Genomic DNA, 23134 nt, shown 5'->3' with positions numbered 1-23134 from the left:
GTTTACTACAGCAGCTAGGTAAATCAACTTGGTATTTGTCATTATATAGTCACATTTATATTGCATTTGTACTTGACAAATTATTAAATTTAGCAGCACATTCTTTTGTATATACATATTTGTTAATTTTCCCCCATGTATCCTCATAAATGAAAATAGCCCCCTGGTGAAATAGGCTACCACGCATGTTACTTTGTGACTATGATCTAAATCAACATGTTAATGCGCTTTATTTTGTGCTTAACTAAGTTACCCAAGTTTCAATAGTTTTAGTGTTTTTCTATTATATTTTAAATCAGCAGTAACCAGGACTACTTCTGGAGTTCCACATCCATCCCAGGTATAATACTCTTCTAATGTTGCATTTAGACGACCCTTGTATTTCATATAAGAATCTCCTTCATATACTATAAGAAGTATGTTAATGGAATGAGTTGTGACCCATCAGGCAGTATATTCTAATATCCAGTTAACACTGTAAACTGACCCATAGGCAATTGTCATTCCTCCTTAGTGTTAGCACAGTAGTTTGCTTACTCTCCAATTCCAACCTCTTGATTCAAATAACACCAAAAACTAGTCCATTAGAGTCAAAAGACATCACATGGGCCAACAATTCCATCAAACTCCGGGATTTGAATTACATACTGCTGCCAGGGAAATGTGTGCGCTGTCAATACAAAGAGAACAGCAGAGTATTAAATCCACACAACTCCATAACATTTCACTGTTGCCTCATTCTTTAATTCCTTTCATCACAATAAAAATAACCACCAACAAAGACTTCATTTGGATTACATTATTTACAGATGCAAACAAAATAATCAGTTAACTCCTTCACCTCATATTGGCTCTTGTTCCAACCTCAGGAATGCACAAATCATGGGCATTGACTATTGCTGTCATTGACTTTTCTGAGGTATAGAGGCTACTTCAAAACATTTATGTAGACATGAGCAGTTGCTAAAATTCATCATGATCATAACCCCTCATGAGGAGGGTTAGTTGTTCAGAAAGTGCACAAGATCCACTGACTGGAAGAACTCATCAGCAAATGCACCCAATTCTCTAAAATCAGTAGAATCTGATGATTTTCCACAGATTCCAGTGAAGAAGTCAGACTGACAGGACACGTTTCTCATTCTGGAAAATCATTCGCACTTACAAGACATAAAAAGTATGTATGCTTTAGTTTTGTGTGAGGATATGGTCCCTGAGGGGATAATATGAGAGCGAGCCTATTTATTGTATGTGCATGTGTTTGTGGCTTCATGAAGCGCACAAATTTGGTTGTCACCCCATCTCTTCTGGATGCAATAACGTACCCTTTGAGTCAATCACTGCGTACCCATATCAACTGGTAATCTTCATATAAATACTTGCAAACATTGTGTAAAAACACATCAACATTGTAGGTTATTACCGGCCATTGTAGGCTACTACATGTACAGGAAGCCAAAACCTTGCATAAATAAGAATAAATGTTAAGCCTCTTAAAAAAAATATCAATAATAATATGTTTATCACAGCCTTATCCCTCCATCACCCATTCTGAAGTATACAAAAGACTTATATTCCTGTAATCTTTTGAACCACAGAGCGGGAGCATGGTTCACATTTTAGAAGAGTGCAGAATAAATGGTAAATGGCACTTACAGCCTTCTGGTTTAGATACCCCTCTCCTTCATCACCATTCCTGGAATCATGCTCTGAGGTTACACACTTAAAGCAAAATTCTGCCTTTAACAACAATGCTGGTTGTGATAAAAAAAAAAAAAAAAAAAAAAAAAGAAGTGCACCTAGGACCCCTAGGGTGAGCTGTAGGCTCATCTTTGCTATTTATGTCTAATTTTTCAAATTCTAAATTGGGAAAACCTGCACCCTGAGATCTCTGACCAAACATTTCATTGTGTATCCCTCCACAGTGTTCAAAGACACTGCTGGATGGCACAGACAGGTAACCAGTACATTGTGCTGCAAAGAAAGCTTCAGGTGTTATAGAGATCAACAAAGCCTAGGCGTGCACTGGTATGAGGGCTGTGAATCGTCCTAAAAATTACTTAAAACCAGCGTGATCCACTCATACTGTCGGATTTCTAGACTTTCTAATACACATCTCTGTTAAAATCCATAAAGTGTATCACAATCATATTTTAACTAAAAATGACAGGGGTATCTGTATTCAAAAATAAGGCAATGTTTTGTCACCAGTAAATATATTTTTAACAATAAATGTGACCTTTAGCTAATGATTCATGAGATGCAGATGGGCATGCTTTTTAAGAGAACTGCCTCTTCTCCAACCTGCTCCTTGCGTTGACCTCAGATTTTTAAAGCATGTGATTAGCTTTACTTTAGGCTTTGTCCCAACACCTTACTCTGAATGGGCCTGAAGCAATCACCCGTATGGGAGAAACACAGTTCTGCTTCTTTCATAAAGAAAATGCCTGAGTTGATACTGAGGTCCAAATACAGGAGAATGCCAGAAGAGGAAAGGAGAATATTAGAAGAGTCAAGAAATTTAAAATGTAATCAGTAGAAATAAAAGCAAGTTTTCATAATGCAGGTATCAAAACTTCCAATGGCAATGAATCTATGCTATTAATATTTGGAAGATTGTAGAGTCGTGTGTTTTTAGATATGGCTGTCAGGATCAGCTTCCCCTGAGACACTGGGTTTAAACACAGTGATTTCAATGCCATTCATTGTGTCAATTCAGATTTTTAGAGTACAATATAAATTTAGTGCTGTAGGGCCATTGGAAGTTAAAAAATGTATACCTCTTTGCATCTTCTGTTCACACATTTGTGGAAAATACTTCTGTCATTGGATTTCTTCAAAGAGTTAATTCCCACTGATGACAAATTTTGAAAAAATTTTGCTTAGCATGGTGCACCAGATGGGAGTGAGATCAGCCAGAAGAAAGCTGTAGAGTGGTTCAATGCTGTAAAACCACTTCACTTAGCTGATGAGAACAGAGAGTTTGGGCAAAACCATGTGAACGCAGTGAAATTTAGAGCAATGTGGAAGACCTGTCTTTCTGGTCGAAATGATTTGACTTTCACTTAAAATAGCTGGATGACTGCATATTCACTCATGGTTTTCCTCAAATGTGTGAACACAGCATTACATGGATATGGGCAGAACTGTAGGTTTAAATTTCACCAACATTGGATAGTGTCTTTAGAGAACACAACAGTTTTTATTCACCCTTGAAGTGATGTTTCAAGCCTACCAACAGTAGCTGATACTGTAAAGCTATGACAGGTTTTTCTTGCATGAGACACATTAAGTTCTCCAGGATATGGTTGGGAAGAAGAATTACATATGGCTCTGATCACCTAATCACAGTCTCAGTTTCAAAATAAAGACCAACAGTACAGAAGCAGCAGCAGTCCAAGAAAGGGGTAAAAAAAAAAAAAAAAAAAAAAAAAGAAAGTCAATTTGTCTCCAAGAGTCTGAGACGAAGTCTGGTGGTTGTCTGGCTGAATGGAGGGTTCCTTAGAATTACTGGGTCTGACATTCAGAAGGCTGGAGAAATGGGTTCTGATTCTAGAATCATTGTCTAGGTTCCAGTAGCAGCACAGATCTCCTGCCTCCTTTATCACAGCTCAATCTCTGGTATGGAGAGAATAGTTGAGCATTATTGAAAACACAACCATAAACCTGGTTCAGTATGCGAATCTGCCAACAGGTCAGGACAAATGTTACATTAAAAGTCCCTTGTTCAGGGAGCCATTCCTACTCTTTACATATAAAGATAATGGTGAGACTTAAAGATATGATATGGTACACAATTTTGGTGCATAAATTTAAGCACAGAAACCTTTTGCAGATAGCTAAACAAAAATGTAACGATAAAAGTATACATCTAGACACAAAGCATATGGCAAAACTAAGAAAGTCAGATAGATCTGCTCTCAAAAGGTAGATAGACCCTTACCTGTTGCTTCATCATTTTCTGCAGTCAATCTAGACCATATTGTCATCTCAGCAGAGCACGACAAGAGATGGTACATCTGCTACTCCTCTCCTTAAAAGCTGTCCCAAGTCCATTTTGGCGTACTCACAATCCACATGAGAAAGTACTTTAGTGGACTTATTCAAGAGTTATCGCTTGCATTCCTTGGCAATTCCAGTGACAAAATGCTACCATAAAAAAAAAAAAAATTCTTCTTTTTTTTCTTTCTTTCTTTTTTTTTTTGGAAGTTGACTCCTTTATTAATTTTTACACATAGCTGTGAGTAAGCAGTCCTTTAATATTTTTATCTTAGATTTAACTGGAGTTCATTTCCCTGGAAGTTATTCCAGAAGTAAATCTGAAATTCATATCCCTCCATTCCTGTGTTCATAATATAGTATTATTTCCCCTCAAGGGAAAAAAGCCTGTTCTTATTTGCTGTCAATGTATAAATAAAATTAATTATAATAATAACAACAACAACAATAATAATACTAGTACTACTAATAAAAAGAAATTCATAACTTATTGGTGTATGTTGTCCAAGAAAGATAACACTTTCATATATCTTCTTCTGATATTATGACTTGTGCTTTGCTTTCCATTACACATAGAAAGGAAAAACAAGCAAAAAAAACCCAACAAAAAAACAAACAAAAAAAAGGTTTTAAAAAGAAGCAGCAGATTTTTTTTCTTTTTTTGCAGGGGGATGCACTGTTTGTTAGCTAACAATTTGAAAAGGCCTGCAAGTTAGTTTTTTTTCCTATCTGCACTTTGTGGAGGTTTCACTGCTGTTGGATAAGGGCTCATCCAACTCGTCCTCCTCAAAACCATGAAATGTGGAAGTATCGCTCTCCGACGTGGTGCCAAACAGCTCCTCAGCCCCAGCAAATGTCTTTTCATCTTTTTCCCCGTCCCGCCCACCTGGCAAAATACAATCACAAGGCTGGTCACAATTGCCTACAAAGTCTGCATTTTATGTTTTATCATCATATAACCATGTAGCTTTCTTTCTTCTTTCTATGAGATTTTATCCCATTTGTAAATAGTGTAAATACTTTTTCCACAGATTTGTTACTCTATCTTAAAACACACAAAAAATATTCTACTTTATATATTTTTAACATAGACATGCTGAGCACAGAACAGTGTGTGGGGGAAAATGATTTGTTTTATAAATGCATAGAAAATAAACCTAGTATAATGTACAACAATGCCAAATGACTTTTGGTTCAAAGCAGTGACAGTGTAAAGTCAGACGAAAAACCCACAGCACATTTGAGTGAAACTGTTGTATTTGAAAATGACGGAACAATTTGTGCAATACCTCAATCAACCTCAATAAAACAAATGGAATTATGACATAGGATGAGATGTCAAATATCCAAAACCAAATCAATATGGTTTCACATAAGACCTAGTCCACTTGCTTCACTCATAATAACCTCCAAGAACCCACTATCTGCAAGTTCTTCACAGGGGTCATCAGGTAGGCACCTCTCTTTATCAGCGTTTCACTGAATTAAACCCATGGCACATCTGGAATCACAGATCCACACCCTTCCAAACTTATATTTAAACCACATACTTAAAACTTACCAAATCTCTTTAAACATAAACCAAAAGGTTTCCCTGGTGACTAAGGTTATAACCTACTGACACCATTAAGCCCTATTGACAGCATTAATATGCGTGTACTCTACACACTGCACCAACAGCTCACACTGATTTAATCTTCCTATCTTTACCCATTTCGCTGTCCTGTAAAATTCACGTTGAACTCCCGGCAACTAAGGCCATACCCAGCCCCACTGGCATCATTAATGCGTACTCTGTGCCGCCAGTTCCATATGAATTTTACACACATCAACAGCAAGCACTGAAACTTCCTATATTTATGTATCCTAGATATAGACCATGAGATGCAGAAATACTAAGGTTAGCACTAGGCGTCTGGTAGGCCTGGTACTTAGCAGCAGAAGCTGAACCGCATTGGGATTATTAAATGCACACATACCTGCACGGACACACTTGGAGCACATGCCTTCTTTCAATCTGGAGCCTGAGTTTACCCGACAGACACTGCAGAAGCTACTGTGTGCATGACGTGCATCTGGGCTCTTTTGTTCTGCGAATATGGAATGGAGCAACTAGAGTACATGGCATGTGAGAAAGCCAGTGTCATTTTTTAAAAATCAAGTAGCACTGCCACAATTACCACAGCTCACTTTTTACACAGTACGTGTGATTAACTAAAAAAAACAAAACATTTATTTGTGCTTGGCCATCACAGAAAAGCAATCATGTATGAGCGTACGTCTGCGACTGTGAGGGCGGTGGTTGATGGCTGGAGACTGCGAGGGCTCTGAGTCCCTGGGCTGTGAGCCCTCCTTTTCAGCTATGTGGCTGTGACCATAGTGGTAGCTTAAGCCAGTGCGATTCCTGTAGCGCTTCCCACATACTGAAAAACAACAACAGGAGTCCATGGTCAGCTAGAGTGCAAATGTAGATGGTCTACATTTTTGGGCAATGTGTGAAAGTTTGTAAAATATAATAACATGCATCATACTATTTGGACTAAAGCAGAGGAAAGGAATTTTTATATCACCTAATCCTGTCTTTAATTTCAAAATTCCACTTACCCGATGCTACAGTTTTTGAGTTATGCTTTTGTTTATATCTGTCTGAAACAGAGAAAATACAAAGCAAAAACACATCAACAAGACAAAAAACAAAAACATCTGCAAGAATTACACTTAGAAATATCATGTCATCCTTGGTTATCCACATGTAGCCCAGATGCTGAGCACAGCCTTTTAAATCCATACTCATTACTTTCTACATCTGGCTCTTTTTTCATCTAACAGCTATTTTGGCATAAACATTAATTAAACAGTATTTTGCATAATGAGTCACCAGGCTTATAAAACCATTTTTGATCATAAGTGTTTTACTTTCATAGATGTATGGCTTATCCTGGTCATCGAGATCTGACCTCCGACGTCCTGAGCCCCGACCCTGCAAACAGAGAGGGGCCAAAATAAGAGATTCAGTCAAATTAAGCATGTTCTGAAAAAGCATTACCAATCTTCAAACAAAAAGACCTATTGTATTTTAATATTGGTGACTGTTCAAAGCTGATACTTGTACTGTCAACTATTACATCAGAAACTCTTTCCAACATATGTAATTGGGAACTTTTTTTTATCTGTATCTCTAGCCTAGGTGAATCCGTCTTTGCAGTCCTTGAGCCCTCCAAACGTCTGTGAAGCTCGTCTTCATGGCAAAGAATCAAATTTTTGTTTTTGCACACAAATTAAGTGGGGGCGGGGAGGGGGATTATATCATATTTCTGGAGAACTCACCTTGGTTATAAATATTACTAGGTGGGTTCAAGTCCTTCCCCTTTTGGATATACTGATGGTGCAGAGGTCATTTGTAATGTGAACCAACCACCCAATAAAACAGTTGTCAAGTTTAATCACTCAATCATTCTTAACTTTCGAGGCTGGACAGAAAGTTATTTTACTATTCTCTCAGCCAGTAGTATTGTAATACATGAGTGTATGTAGGTTGATGGAAGTATACCACAAGTTGTGACATAAGTACCATAGTGACCAGTGACTCACTCTGCCTTTGCCCCGATGTTTCCTTTTTGGTATGTCCACTTCAAAGTCTTCATCATCATGGTAACCATCTTCATTGGCATCAGCCTCCAAAACCCTCTGTAATTGATAATCAGGAGAGGGGGAGAGTGTGAGAGGAGTAGAGAAATCAGGAGAGAGGGCGCAAGAGAAGGGCTTCCCTCCTAAACAAATATGCAAATGTGGAATTTATTTTCAACAACCATTCAATCAGAGATTCATTACCTTCTCAAAGATATGTTAATGACTATTTAATGAAAAGCACCATTCAATGACTCTTGGGTAGGATAAACAATTAGCCACCCTACATAGCACTGAACAATTAACACTAAATGGCTCCCCAAAAATACCGTTATATAGCATTATTAGCTTGGTGGCTGTCCACTTGTGCGCCGATATATTTCAGTTCAGTCTTCCAGGTGAGCAACAATTCAGCTGGCAACAATTAATACTTACTCTCCAATAAACTAGAGGTATAAATCAGCCATGACTGTCATAGCTATTAAATTATTCTCTTTAGCTGCCTTTATAAGCAGAGCCGGTTGGAAGTTGTCAGTGATGTTTGTAAGGTGATAAGAGTTGTGCAATTAACAAAAGTATGCTTTCAGTACTCAAGCAGTATAAAACGGCATAAAAAAAAAAAATAAACGGCTTCATCTTATTTACTCCTAGTTAAACAGTCAAGTAAAATAAACAAAAAATGTTTGGCACTTAAGGCAAATCAATTTACCAGAAAATAAATAAATAAAAAAAATCTTGTTTCTCACATCACCATTGAAAAAATGTGCTGCAGGGTCTATAAAGTCTATTGCACAGTGTTTCTGCCAGCAGCTGCCTACCTGAATCTCCAGTAGGCTCTCCTCATCTCTGGAGTTGGTCCTTTTGTCCAGGGTATCCCCTCTCAGCAAAGCCTCCAGTGTAGTACTTGGGGTAGGTAAAGCCTCTCTAGCTGATAGGCCTCCATCTGGAATTGAGTCAGGAAATACAAACACACAAAAACAACACAAAATGCACACGACAAAAGGCTGTTTGTAAAATTCACTCATCACACAGATTTTCTTACAGCACAGCAAAGACAGCAGCATAATTTGCAAGCAATAATGGATTTCAAGCCATCAAACAATGTTGAACATTGAACATTTTTTTTGGGGGGGGGGGGGTTCCATTACTCAAAATTTATTGAAAATTTACTTTGTGATGCAGCAAAACACTTCCAAAAGTCTTTCCTTGGGTTAATTTAGCTAAGTCATTTACAAATCAATGACATAATTGCTATGACACTTTTCAAGCATTTTTCAAAACTTGATAACTGAGTAAGAGACAGAGAGCCTATACCAATGCAATAACAGGAAAAGAGCAGTGTGCTCAAAACAACACCCATACCTATATGTAGACCATACAGGTGAAGACTTGGATCCATGGAAGTGTGCAACCTTCTTTTCTTTCTCCAGCATCGGGCTGGGTATGTGTACATCTGTCCAGCTGCAACACCTGAAATCACAAAACACAACAACAAATCGCAAGAAAACAAGGAGGCGATCAGGAAATAATTTCAGCTTTCTGACAACCAGTTGCAACCACTTGAATATTGAGCATGGCCAACAAGGAGAGTAGCAATGGGCTTCTAAGATAAACCATATAAATAAGAGATTTGATGTCCCCTAGCCTCAGTACTCGCCTGGGCCGCGGTGATGGCGCTCCATCCAGATATAGCAGTTGTTCTGGGCGACACCAGTCTGTGAATCAAGGAAAGGCAGGCGGACACTGCGCTCGGCACACAGCCGGGCGTTGTAGCTGCGACAGTGCTCAATGGCCTCTCTGTAGAACTGGTCACCCAACCTGCAATGGCACCAAACAGGCTTGATCAGTTTCTTTTCATGTTTATGTGAATACAAAGGCAACTTTTATGTATGTTTAAGTGTGCATGTTAATGTATATTATACAAGCCCCATTTAAATTGGTGTCTCAGTGGCAGAGTATTGGATTCAGCTGTCACATTATTTTGCCATGAGTAAATTGAACAAAAAAAAAAAAACAAAAAAAAAACCACACCTATTTGATGCATTGATACATTTCTTAAATTTAGAGGAATATAAATCATATGGCCAGTGTAGCCTGTAATAGTGAAATCAGTTACCAAAGTCACAAAACAGGACGCAAATACTGGAAATTTCCCCATCACCCCTTTAATATAAAGATACAAAAAGGTAGGAAATCCATTCCATAACGTGTAGTAATATAATCAGAAAATGTTTACCTTTTTCTTAATACAAGTGATGGGAGGACTTTTTAAAATCCAAAAAACTTGTGAAATAATTTATGGAATCATTCTGTAACAATGTATAGTAACACACGACCATGCTGTCTACCAGGGACATCACTAAAAATATATGAACGGGGGGGGGGGGGGAGTAAAGCAGTGCAGAGCAATAGTCAATGCCAGTGGCGTCAACAGAGATTTGTGAATGGGCATCTAAGCCTTCCAGAAGAACAGCAAAAATTAGATCTATCCATCAAGACCGGTCCTAAATGTCAAACTATTTAATGGAGAAGTCATTTTTAGTTTGTTTTTTTTAAAGTAATGTTACATTAGCATTTGTAGACCTGTCAACAGGGTTCTTCTGTTAGCTTAATGTTATTCACTTGCATGTCAATGTGATTTCATTTCACACAATTGTAAGAGATATCCAAAATGATAAGTTCAACATAAATGTCTGACACAGAGATCCTTTGTCTCACAGCACAATACAAACTGATTGAGATTTTTGCAGAGTAGTAATCGACACGTTGGAACGGTTGAATAAGATAAAATAAATGAGAACCATTGATGATTTAAACTAAACTAATAATGCATGGGGGGGGGGGGCACAAAGAACATTTAAGGTTGGCTATAGTCACCCTAAAACAGGCCTAAATGTCTCTTGTGGTTGGATTAAGGCATATCTACAAAGAATAGGTTGTCTGAAAATATATAAATAATTATACATATGGTTTTTACATATCTAACCTACTCAGAAGTTGCAAAATTCTACCAGATACCCAGCAATGCCAAATGAGCTTCAGGTTTGTGAAGCTTTAAACCTTTCATTATCTTCCAATTCAAAACTCTACAGGTACAATAATTGTAAAAAGTATCAACAGAAGCACCCCATCACACTTTACAATGCTTGGCACCCTCAAAGGACAATGTGTAATCCACTTGAATTCAATCATCATTCTTTCAAGAGAGACAGTCACTTCCATGTCTATAAAGGCATCTCAATGGCTTAATGAGTCTTTGAAAAAGTGTTGTGACAATTATCAGGGCTTCATACACTGAATTCTCCTGAAAGTTCATCATGATGGACAGGTTACATGAGAGAGTGGCAAATTATAAAGAATCGGATGGGTGGTTGAGGCCTCCACTGCTCAGTGCTTTTGTCAACAGTCTACTAGATCACAAGGCAGAGTCCAGTCTCTGTGTTGGAGTTACATAAATTGTTTTGCATTTTGGAGGGACACACACACACACACACACACACACACACACACACACACACACACACACACACACACACACACACACACACACACACACACACACACACACACACACACACACACACACACACACACACACACACACACCTTTATACCATTCACTGAACCACAATGGATAAGTAACAGTTTCTAATCAGCACTCTCCACTGTGTTAAAAAAAAAAGTTATTACTCCTGGAGCCATGTCAGCAATCAAATTATGAGAAATGCAGACTGAATCTGATGCTCAAAATCACTGGACACAACCCTGAGAGACGATTCAACACGCATCTCAATACAGGATCAACATGTTGCATGAACACCTTACAGTTAAAGGAGCTAATGATTCAATAGAATATCATTTATCTCTGTTTCTATGTCATTTGAAGCAGTGCAATATTCTTTATAGAAAATGTAAAATTTTGATTTCTATTAGATATCACACTATTTGCAATTAAAAAAAATCTAGAAGACATAGTTAAAACCACCTAGTTATGAAAGAGAAATAGAAAATGTAAGGTACAATATAATGGGCTCTACACTGGTAAAATAAAACCACCATATCATCATTCTGCTTGGGACCTCAAAAAGTACATTTTCAGTAGATGGTGAACTAGACAAGCCTATTTCTACAGGACCACAATTTACTGAACATTATGACAACAGTGAATTTGAGTAGTAGTTTATGTCTTTTTGTTGACAAAAACACTTTGGTTGCCCTGCTGTCTTGTTAGTTAACCTGAAGAATAGTGTGCCAAAATAGCAGTATAACTGCCAACAATAAATGTTGAACATTAAGTCCACTGGATAGTGTGTTTATGCACATTTCAGAAACTGGCATGTAGTCACCTTAACATTAACCTTGAGAGAGGAAAAAAAAAAAAAAAAAGAGCTAAATTATAAATGTAGATTCCCGCCTTCCAGTTGACTCCAGTGTCTGGGGAAATTATGTTAAAATGTGAGTGATTTTTCATGTTACGTAACTGTGACCACATGGCTACCTTGCAAGCCAAGTGCAGAACATGTACATGTAGCTAAGCAAACAGCATAAATGTTCAGAAAAATAAATGCAGCCAGTATGTAGCTACAAACGCATCCACGCACCAGTGCATCCACACTCAGAACATTATTTTAGCAAACTTACATTGATTCCACTTTACATCAGACCCCTTCCTTTAACTTACCATAATCTTTCAAGTACACACACACACACACAAACACACCTACATGCAAACACCACAACTTTAGAAGCCAACTCTCCTCATTTATGCAGTTATTCCAAAATTACCTAGAAGTAGGATAGTTTGCAAACATATGCAGCAGATTTAGGTGCCTCACCAAATATTCTTAGTATAGCTCACTTTTTTACTAGCGAATGTTAACCAAATTGAAATGTGGCTAGCTAGATTTCTCATGCATGCATGTTTCCACAATGGGATTCAATCAGTGAGTGAGCAAAAAATTACTTTTCTAGGATGGCTCGCTCATTCTCTACTGGTCACAAATCTTTACATCTAAACATGTTTGAACCAGGCAGAGCATGGAAAATGGTGTGATACCTTTGAACTGATAGTAGAACTGGAATTAGTTGATGACAGAGTCTGCAGAAAAAGAGTCCATGGCGTTGCCAATTATGGGTTCCAATATTTGTTCTGTTATGCTACCTTACCTTTGTTATGCTATATTTTGATGCAGCTCAACAGGTTTTGCATAGACACTTTTTTCCTGTAGTGGGTCAATTCACATTTGGATTTCATGGATATTTGCTGCCTCTTCTCAAGTTTGTCCTCTATATATTTTATTTGAATTTCCACAATAGAGAATTTGCATTCATGTTCAACAGAAGTAGGGACAATCTCACCTGGGCACAATTATGCCATCATGTGCTTGTTTGTAATAATGAACATTCATCAATTTCCTAAGGTGTCCCCATTTAAAAGTTTTCCTAGGGCACTGAAATGTCTCATAATGACATATTTAATTCACAATCTGTGTATTGTTAAATTACACTTAAACTTACAATATAATAAGTTGTATAAAGTGTATTAAATTGTTATGTGCCAATAACACATTCATATAACAATCCTGAATTAAGGCCACATAATCGGACCATTTGGTAATCTTAGAAACTTTTTTTCCCCAACTATCAAATACATATTAAAACACCTAACTATAAGCATAATTACTTTGTGCCCCTTTCATTTCCCAAAAGTGAAGCAAGTCACCCCATAGTGTGAGCAAAAAAAAAAAAAAAAAAGATGGCTTGTTAATCCTACTATCCTATAAATCACAAGCCGTGGGGAGCACTGTATTAACACATGGGTTCCATGTTATTAGATGTGAGGAGAAAGGAGGAAAACTGATTGTAGATTAAAATGCCAGAAATATAGAATTAAGTCGGAACTTTACTGTATACAACAAATCAATCCTTAAAATGTCTGAACTATTTAAACAAAAAAAAGTGCAGTTTAGAGGTTTACTATCATAACTGCAGAAAATGGACTGATCTCTCAGTCACCACATCTCCCACTAGCCAATCCCCTAGCACAGCTCAGCTTCGCAAAGAACTTATACAAACTTAGAATGCCATACCTACGGAAGCCCAGGAAGGCCATGAGTATTTTTTTTTCTTCACTGTTCTCAAGATCACAACTTAAATGTTCTTGTAATCCAAGATAAAAGCTCTCAAGATCACATCATATTTTTTGTCTTATCTCAAGATATCAAATGGTTTATTTAGTTTACACTAGCTGAATTATTTTCAGGAATTGGTGAAACTCGGCATACCTAAGCTTCGAAATAACAGCAATGCCTATTGAAATATGTACTTTGAAGAAACAGAGAACTTGAATGGGCTATGGCAATGTGCAGAGTTTGTGTTTTTTTTTTAAAGTACAACTGAATCTCATCAATTTTCAACAGTGGATTTGTAATAAGACCACTGCATAAGATCTACTAGGTTCATACTTCACAAGCTACCATAAATAGGCATAACATACTAAGATAGTTTGTGCAAGTAAACAGAGAAAAGGACAATTATTTTATTTCTGTTAACTGTGAGCACGGGCACGGGCGCCTGTGTGCATGTGTGTTCAGGACTGTATATTTCCTTTTGTGGCAGTAAAAATGTATGCACTTATTGATACGGTATAGCACATATGCCTAATTAGGCATTTTGACAACATGAGGAAAATAATTTCCAGAAATTTCACCCTCAAAAAAAATAAATGATCAAGAAAACCATTTGTCAATAAAACAACTTTTGTTATATTGACATCACAAGTAAAATAAATTGTGGCCTTGAGGTCAGCTCAGAGAAAAAATAAGTAGCCCAACTCTTGGCCTTTCATACATACCAGCAACATACCCAACACTGGAAAAACGTCTTGAACATGTCAGGCTGTCATTAAGGGAGTACTTCATCTTTTCTCAACCTGTGCAGACATATAGCACCAGATATATAGCACATGACCAATTAGCCCACGACTGATTATGACATGACTGAGTCTGCACAAAGGAAAGGGTGGGGGGGGGGGGAGAAAAAAGTGTTGGCTTGAAATATATTTATATAGAAGCAGTGGGAGAGTAACAACTGCCCTTAGACTTCTACTATTACATGTTGGGTTTTTTAAAGTTCTTTTAAGAATTTACTTTAGAGATGTCATTATACCAGTTTTTAATTTCTCACACTGATCTTTAAACATTGCGTCTGTGAGAAACTGCTTATTAACTGATACCAATACAGTTACAATTTTTTTTTTTTTTTTAAAAGCCTACTACTTTTTAAAACAAGCCATTTTTATCTGAAGCTCCATATTGGATATCCAAAGCATACTATGCTCAACCTGCTTAATGCACTAACCTGCAGTAAGAAACACACAGTAAATAACAAGGCATTCCTTTTCGCACACAAAGAAATAAATCATGCCAAATATGATAAAATTAATAAAACTATAACCAAACCTTTTTATAGATAACCATATTCAAGTTATCACTTAACATGTTTTTCTTTGCTTAGACTACATTATATTGCCCTACTACCAATACCAATGAGATTTCTTTCTTGTTCAGACTCATTACAGAATTGGAGTCTTGTTAGAACTGTGAGAACTGTGTCTTTTTAAAAAGTGATCAGAAACCTTTTAAATGCTGATGCCCCTGATCACAATAACCAGTGCTTTGGTCTATGTATCATGTATACAACCACAGTCCTCTATCTAGACTGCCATTTTCAGCCTGTATTGTTAGGAAGCAGTTTCCCTTTTTTGCCTGTAATGGCTGTCAATTATACCATTTATTTATCGATTATCATTAGGCAAATTTGCTGCAGAGAAGTTTTCTACCTCTCATCTTCCTCACCTCCCACCTAGCCATAGAAAACTGTTATGCTCGTGACATTTTGTGAAGTGGAGGTTAATTTGTGAACTATGCCAACCCCCTTTGTAACATGCAACACCCTGCACCTGCATACATTCTCTCGTATTTTTTCAAACATACTAAAAGAGTGCAGAGCAAGTGAAATCAAGGATGGACAGACAGCAAAAACAAAAAGATTAGACACTGGATTTAATTAAGTTTGCTTGTTCTCCATGATGGGTGTAGCTTTTATTGTCCGATTATGCAACGTCTATGCAAGTGTTCCGCTGAGTAGTGGGAGGACACGTCTGCTTCATGGGGAGTGACAGGCACAGAGATGGAGAGAGATTGAGAGACTAATGTAACAAAATTCATGTCACAAGGAAATAGGACTACAATCACAACAATTAAATACACTTAAATGCCATGCATACATGTGACAGCTCTCCCACATATGCGTGCAGATACCATGCCACTGCTAAAACCAAAACTAAAAACAAAATGCTTGATCGTTTTACCATTTTTCTAACCACACTGAAATACAATCATGGCACACAAAAGTGTCATGTACAATAACGTACAACCCAAAAAACCCTTTGAATGAAAGTCAAGTAGCCATTGCATTCCCTTCACACGGTAAATGTGACACATGAATGCAATGCACGTGTTTGTATGTCTCCTAGCACTTGGTGGCCATGCAGTGAGTTTGCTAGAACAGCATGAAGGACATGTGCCAAAATGAAATGTAATCAAAATGTCCCATTACTACTGAATGCAGAAAAAAAGCATTGTCTAAATCAGAAGAGAAATTGATGCCTCAAAATATTGGCATCCTTCCAACTAGTATCTTCAGCCTGGCCTGTGAGACTCGAGCTGTATCTCTTGAGACCATGCAGGTGCACTTCTGGCATTTTAACAGGAAGTCAGTCTAGCTGCAGCAGTGCAAGCTGAGGGATAACACGTTAATGTCTCTGAAAGCACATAGCAACAAACTCAGAAAAAGTGCAAGATAAATAGTAAACAAGAAGGAAAACTAATGAAGGCCTGAAAGCTAATCTTAAATTGCAAATCTCCCCATTTCACATAGATTAACACAGACCAAGGTGCAGCCCGGGTAGCACTGCAACCAGTAACTGTGATATGACACAGGGTGTCAGGGTGTTGAGAGAGTGTTGCCACTTTCAATTTAGCAGTGTAAATTCCATCCACCTCTCATACTAAGACAGGGGAGTAAAAACCCTCATTCATCCAAGTCTTTATAGGACTGATTACCACACTTGTGCACTGTAAGTAATATGCTATGTATTAATACTCTGTTTAGAACACTGCACATTTCCGGTTCTTTTTTTTTCATATCTCCAATCACTATATGGTTGTTAGCTTCATAATAAAAAGTCAACTGAACTACATGTGCTTCTTTTATCTGGGTTCATGTGAAATGTGACTTTCTGGAGGCATTTTGTGCTAAGAAAGATTAGCCCTACTGTTTCCATGAAGAAATGGATGCATGAGCGACACTGCAAAATAAAGTTCTAACTACTAGAGGCCACTGCGGAAACACCTGTCTAGGTGGGACAGGAATGAAGGGAACGGTGTACTAAAATGTGCAACAACTTGGCTTCTAGGTCACTGAAGCACAGGGTCCTGTATACCCAATCCCCCACAGTCAGGGGTTAAAGCAAGAAATATATCTAATGTTCCATGCAGATAAGTGCATAGAATTCACAGCATGCCAGAATAGAAGCACCTTCTTTCTGCTTGTCATATTGGCACTGAAACAAAAAAACTGAGTTCATGGACAATGACACTAGGTGCCAAGGGGTTTTCATATTGGCCCTTCTAACCAAACCTATTGCCATTTATTTTTACATTCTCGCTATGGCACAAAAACTTTTGCAGTGGAATCACTCCATGCTATGAAACATAGGAAACAGACAACCAAGTGTTTCTCAGCGTTTTGTAGGTCCTTTGCTAACTGCTTTACACTGTTTTGAGAGTTTCATACACTTTCTTTTTAAGTCATCAAGAAGAACTGATTCCCATACATTTAACATTGATCCTCTTTTTCTCTCCTGTAGTACTAGCAGCAATATCCCATAGCAAATATTTTCTCTTTCGCTGCCAAGACTGACTTTGACATCAACCATATAGTCCTTAATTTAGAATTTTAACCCATTTTGTCACTGGTCCATCTGCTATACCACCAACTCATGAATCATTTTTCAAACACTTCACCTTTACTGACACCTAAAAATTGGATGTTGCCACATTTGGAATTTCCTATAGCACACAGGCAAACCCAATGTGCGATGAAAGCTCACCATTTCTGTGCCATATGCACCATACAATTATAGGGACTCCTTTCAAACACATCAAAATAGTTGCCAGTACACACACAGTCACTTTATTAGGTACAACATTAACATTTGGTCAGACACCCATTTGTTCCCAGAACAATTCCTCATGCTGTGGATTCCACAGGTTGTTGGACACTTAAGATTGTGGTGCATATAAAACATGACAACAAAGATTGGGAAAGATTTATCACCTGAATGTTCATGCTGCAAATCTCAAAACTACCACATCTCCAAGGTGCTCTATTGGGATTGCGATCTGGTGACTGTGGGGTCACTGAAGTACACTGAACTCATCGACATGGAACCAGTGTGAGGCTGCTTGTGACAGTGCATTATGCTGCTGGATGGTATCCATCTCTAGCCATTATGACACAGGCAAATTGTGGCTACAAAAGGATGCACACAATCTACCACAATATTCAGGCCGTGGCAGTCAAACGATGCTTGACTGGTATTAGTGGGCACAATGTGTGCAAGGAAAACATTCTCCACAACCTTACACAATCATTAGCAGTGTGAACAATTGTCAGAGGGCAGGTTGGGTGCTGGATTCATGCTACTTACACCAAATTCTGACACTACAATTTTAAAGTTACAAAAGAAACCAAGATTCATCAGGACAGGCAATTTTTTTCCAAATCTAGTTTTGGCACTCCCACTGTAGTCTCGGGTGCCTGAACTTGGCTGACAGGAGGGGAACCCGATGTGGTAATTTTTTATTGTAGCCCACCCACCTCAAAATTTAACATGTACATTCAGAGATGCTTTTCTGCTCATCATGGCTGTGAAGATAGTATATTTGAATAATGATACTCGAATTGACTCTAGAAAGTGTTCTGCAGGAGATCAGAACTTTCTAAAATACTCAAACCAGCCCATCTGGCACTACCAAACATGCCAAGGAAAACGTCACCCATATTTTTCTCCACATTCTGATGTTGCATGATGTGAACATTAACTGAAGATCTTGAAACATTTTATGCATTGCTGCTGGAACATGACATGCTGACTATATAGACTAATTATTTGAATGAACGTGTTCTAGTAAATGAGTGAGTGTATTTAATTATTTGACATGCACAGAGGAAAGAGAAAGAGATAGATAGACATGTACAATGATATAGGTATGCAGATGGAACATAAATAAATACCTTACTTGGTATATATAGTATCATTGTAGCTCCAGTGCAAAGCTAAAGAAGCCCACTTTATACACCAAACACTGACAAAGTGTTGACTGATCAGCATAAGAGTTGGCATATGTGTGTGTGTGTTTGCACCATTTTGGTTGTAAACATCACTTAGTGGTCCTTTAAATTGCACACAAACAAGCAGAGACTTTGAGTCATGTACATAAAACATGCTACATGGCAATTCAAAGAAATTAGCTTGCAGCTGACTGAACAGCAATCATGCTCTCATACTATTGGGAATAGTGAGATATCCTGTTAAATAAACCTCTGTAAATCGCATCTGAAACAAAAATCTATGCTCTGCATTTTTATCATGAGCAATTAGCTTTATTAAGCCTGTTTTCTATATGAAGAATATTTCATGAATCTAAAGCAGCAGTACACCAGTTATCTGGCATAGACAATGTTGAGCCCTGTACCATTTATACACATCTAGATCACTACAATTAAACTATTGAGTAGCCAACCAGCTCAACTGCAGTAGCTGCTGGCTCAAAGGGAATTAAATCAAAATGCAGCACCTCAGGTGCAGCTAAGTATGTCAGTTTGAGCTGACCAGTTTTCTTAGTCAAATATTTTACATGTCTGAACCTTCACATAGGGATGTTGAATATAATATTGTATTATGACTTCAGTTTTATGATGACAGAAATACAATATTACAATACATATGTTTCACAATATTTAATTTACACCCACTTCTTCATATCATTTCATACTTATACAATTCCACTGTCACAGCAAAAAGGTTTCAAAGTACAAATCTTTTCATACCCACTGGTTTACATTTTTTGTGTTCCAGAGAGATGGCTACTTCCTTTCCTGAAGTCACATGATATATGTGTCACATCTCTTTAATTCCGTCCTGCTACAGAGTGCCTAAGGAATGCTGGATAAACTCCAACTGTCTACACATTTAAGTACCACACTGAATTATGGACTCTGGAAGTGTCTCTTATAAGCTAGGGCCAACAAACTTGATATATATCTTGATACAAAGTTCTAATGGAACTCAGCACTGAAATTTTAATGATGCATTCCACTTCAGGATTTATAACACTTTTTTCTTACCATAAAGCCAGTTTGACTGTCACTTAGGCTACCATTTCAAATCAGCAAAACAAGAACCAAAAAAAAAAAAGGGGGGGGGGGGGGGGCAGCAAATTCATTCCTCTATAGCAAATCTTCTAAAGCAGCAGTACCCAACTCTGCACCTAGAGATCTACTGCCCTGCAGAGTTCCAACACACCTGGCTCTAATATTGCCCTTCACTGGATCAAATATGTTACATTAGGGCTATAACTAAAATAAGGAGAGCAGCAACCCAGCACAGGAGGTAAACACCCCTAATCTAAAGCCTACCTTGTCCAAATCAACTAACCCCTTAAGTAAGTCCTTAACCAAATTCCGCCATCTTCATAGTCGCTCAAAAAACTTAAACTAAATCCTTGCAAATGATTCTCTCTTATTATGCTATTTGTAATAGTAGTCAGAATGAGAAATTCCCTCCAGAGCATGCCATTGGGTGGAGTGTTAAAATACTTCATTGTGGCCTAGCCACTGAATGGGCCCATTACAATATGATGCCACTTACCTTCTGCATTCCTCAGAAATATATAGTGCAAGTTATAAAGAATGCCAGCATAATGTTCATGGTAAGAACACAAATATGCTAATTTATCAGTAACTACCTGAATTCCACACATCACCTACATTATGAAATAGGCTAAGAGAGAAGACAGGCTCATTACTGACATTGCCCAAAATGTATTTTGTATACGGCCATTAAGGCATTGATGATGACATTAAGACATTCAAAATTGTATCATACTCTCAAATTAAAATGGAGCTATACGATCATCTAATGGAACAGACCAGAGTTAGTCTAAGCAGATGCTAAGTATATAATACCATATCAGTGCACTGTCTATCTGCAACATTTTGAAGTTTATATCCAATACACCAAAACACTGGTGGAGAAAAGCAAAAACCTGACCAAATTATAACAAAATTATACTCTTGGTTTAACCCAGCTTAATCTCACAAAGGAATCAGATACTCATGCTTGAAGGTGCATAGGTAAATCAAACTATAGACTGTCTGATGGTAAAACTAGGAAAACATGAAATTTAATCGGTATAAACTCAGCAGGAAATGAAGGGATGAATAAAATCAAAGCAAGAATTTTTACTATGGGAGGCGAATGTGTGTGCGGTTCTTTATCAGCAAATACCATGCAAACAGATTTATTTGAATCACTTGAATGACATGAAAAAAAAAACAATAAGAACAAAAAATAAGACTATAATGACAACTTAAGACAAAGCAAATTTTTAGGCCTAAAATATTTACTCATTAGTTTATTATTGTATATAAGTACACATTCTCTATGGCTGTGCAGAGAATGCCTTTTTATTTTATTTATTTATTTTTAATTAACCTTCACCAGTAAAAAGGGGGTGTATTGCACTTGATACTAACGGTTTTTCCACAGTAGAACTGCCCAGTGCATTTAACGATGTATAAGAAACACAGCTACACCAACTCAGTTAACTAGCTATAAACAAGGAAGTCAGTAAATTAATTATATTTACATCCTGGGTTACAAAAACTGGCTTTGTTTACTCAAGGCAGGCTGCACACAAAACCATTTGTGATCTATATTACGGTCACTTTGATATCGCAATTACATTTTTAACAGATGATCTGCTCTCTGTGTCCACTTTCATCCTGATATACCGTGATGGGCACAGCTAACGTTACTATACGCTCCTCAAAACTTAAAGGTCCCATTATTATTGGCCTGTCCGTTCTCAACTGTGTGCACCCAGTTTCTTTCCTGTGGCTATTGTTTATTACATTGATAAATTATCCTAATAATAATAATAATAATAATAATAAAGAGCGAACGATGATTCCTATTTAAGCTCCCTGCTAAAATAAATTAAGACTATCAGTTTGCGAGGTAGGCTACCCTTTTTAACAAGCTAAAATGAGCACGTCGGTATTCTGTTGGCAAGTTATGTCTGACATGCACGCACATTTGGACAAATTATGAGAATGTAAACACCGGACAAAGAGGGAGTATATAACTATAACAGCGAGACTATGAATACCATATATATTGTAATAAACCGCTTATTCTTTGTGGACAAATAAAACATAACGTCGACTGTAGGCTAGGTAGCTAACTAGCTAGCTAGCTAACGTAGCTAGCTAGGCTGCTACCTAGTATGCTTCCTTGCTAGCATTAGCTATGAACTTAATTTTCAGAAAGAAAAAAAAACAAAAAACTTTTGAAATTGCACATTATTCCTTTCCCAAATTATATGATAAAGCCAGCTATCGAGCTATGTAACGCCAACTACATTATGACAATGACGTTTGTATATTGGTCGATCACCGGGAGTGCAAATACTTCCCTTAAGTCATATAATCACATTCTGGTCATTTTGGTTAGCTAGGTTAGGTTAGCTAACGTTAGCTATTATGTTATTCTTCAGAAATAAAGACGATCTTCTAGAATACTAGCTGGCTAGCTGGCTGGCTACCTGTTTAATGAGTGCGCCGTAGTGCTTCTCAATTACGGAATATATATTTCTAAAAAACGTTGTGTCAAATATTGCTAAATAGCTACAATATGCCGACTCCTTCGAGCACAATTTAACAAAATGTGCATGAGCATAGTTATAATTTCGAAAGGAAGCATCGACAAGTCTCTAAAACTTTTCAATCGCGTTTCTTTGCTTTTTACACGAATTCTGGGAACTTATTATGAAGTCTCAAGCCATCTCTTAATAAATAATTCGTCAATTACTTACGCGTTTAGAGGATTCTGAATGACAGCCGCCATTTTGCCACACTGTAACGGAATAGCAGATGAGACAAGTCTCTCAGTTCTGAGGGAAATCTTGAGATAAACAGCCAATCAGGGAACAGTTTGAAAATTCCAACCAATCCAGGTGTAGTATTTGTGAAAGAGGGATGAACCTTGGGACTGAACTGTCAGACATAAAACGCCTATTTCTGAGAGATATTTTAGAGGGATTTCCTTTGTGCAATAAAATGGGCTAATTGACTGAAGCAATTTACTGAATAGGCTTTA

The 23134-nt window shown here is 37.5% G+C and overlaps 1 protein-coding gene across 1 annotated transcript; it reads right to left on the bottom strand.

Moving 5' to 3' along the window:
• Nucleotides 1-722: 722 nt before the first annotated feature.
• On the bottom strand, nt 723-22896 carry LOC113579850 (zinc finger protein DPF3-like). The gene is made up of 11 exons (XM_027014036.3): nt 22851-22896; nt 9284-9444; nt 8989-9096; nt 8445-8569; nt 7591-7686; nt 6916-6979; nt 6604-6645; nt 6279-6422; nt 5979-6089; nt 3944-4885; nt 723-3618 (listed from the first exon to the last, which is right to left on the bottom strand). The coding sequence occupies exons 1-10, from the start codon at nt 22880-22882 to the stop codon at nt 4725-4727; spliced, it is 1044 nt and encodes a 347-aa protein (XP_026869837.1). The 5' UTR covers nt 22883-22896; the 3' UTR covers nt 723-3618; nt 3944-4724.
• Nucleotides 22897-23134: the final 238 nt, after the last annotated feature.

This window comes from Electrophorus electricus, chromosome 10, assembly GCF_041902795.1.
Source record: "Electrophorus electricus isolate QZ-2024a chromosome 10, ASM4190279v1, whole genome shotgun sequence".
NCBI classification, from domain to species: Eukaryota; Metazoa; Chordata; class Actinopteri; order Gymnotiformes; family Gymnotidae; genus Electrophorus; species Electrophorus electricus.
This window is presented reverse-complemented; position numbering and strand designations above follow the sequence as displayed.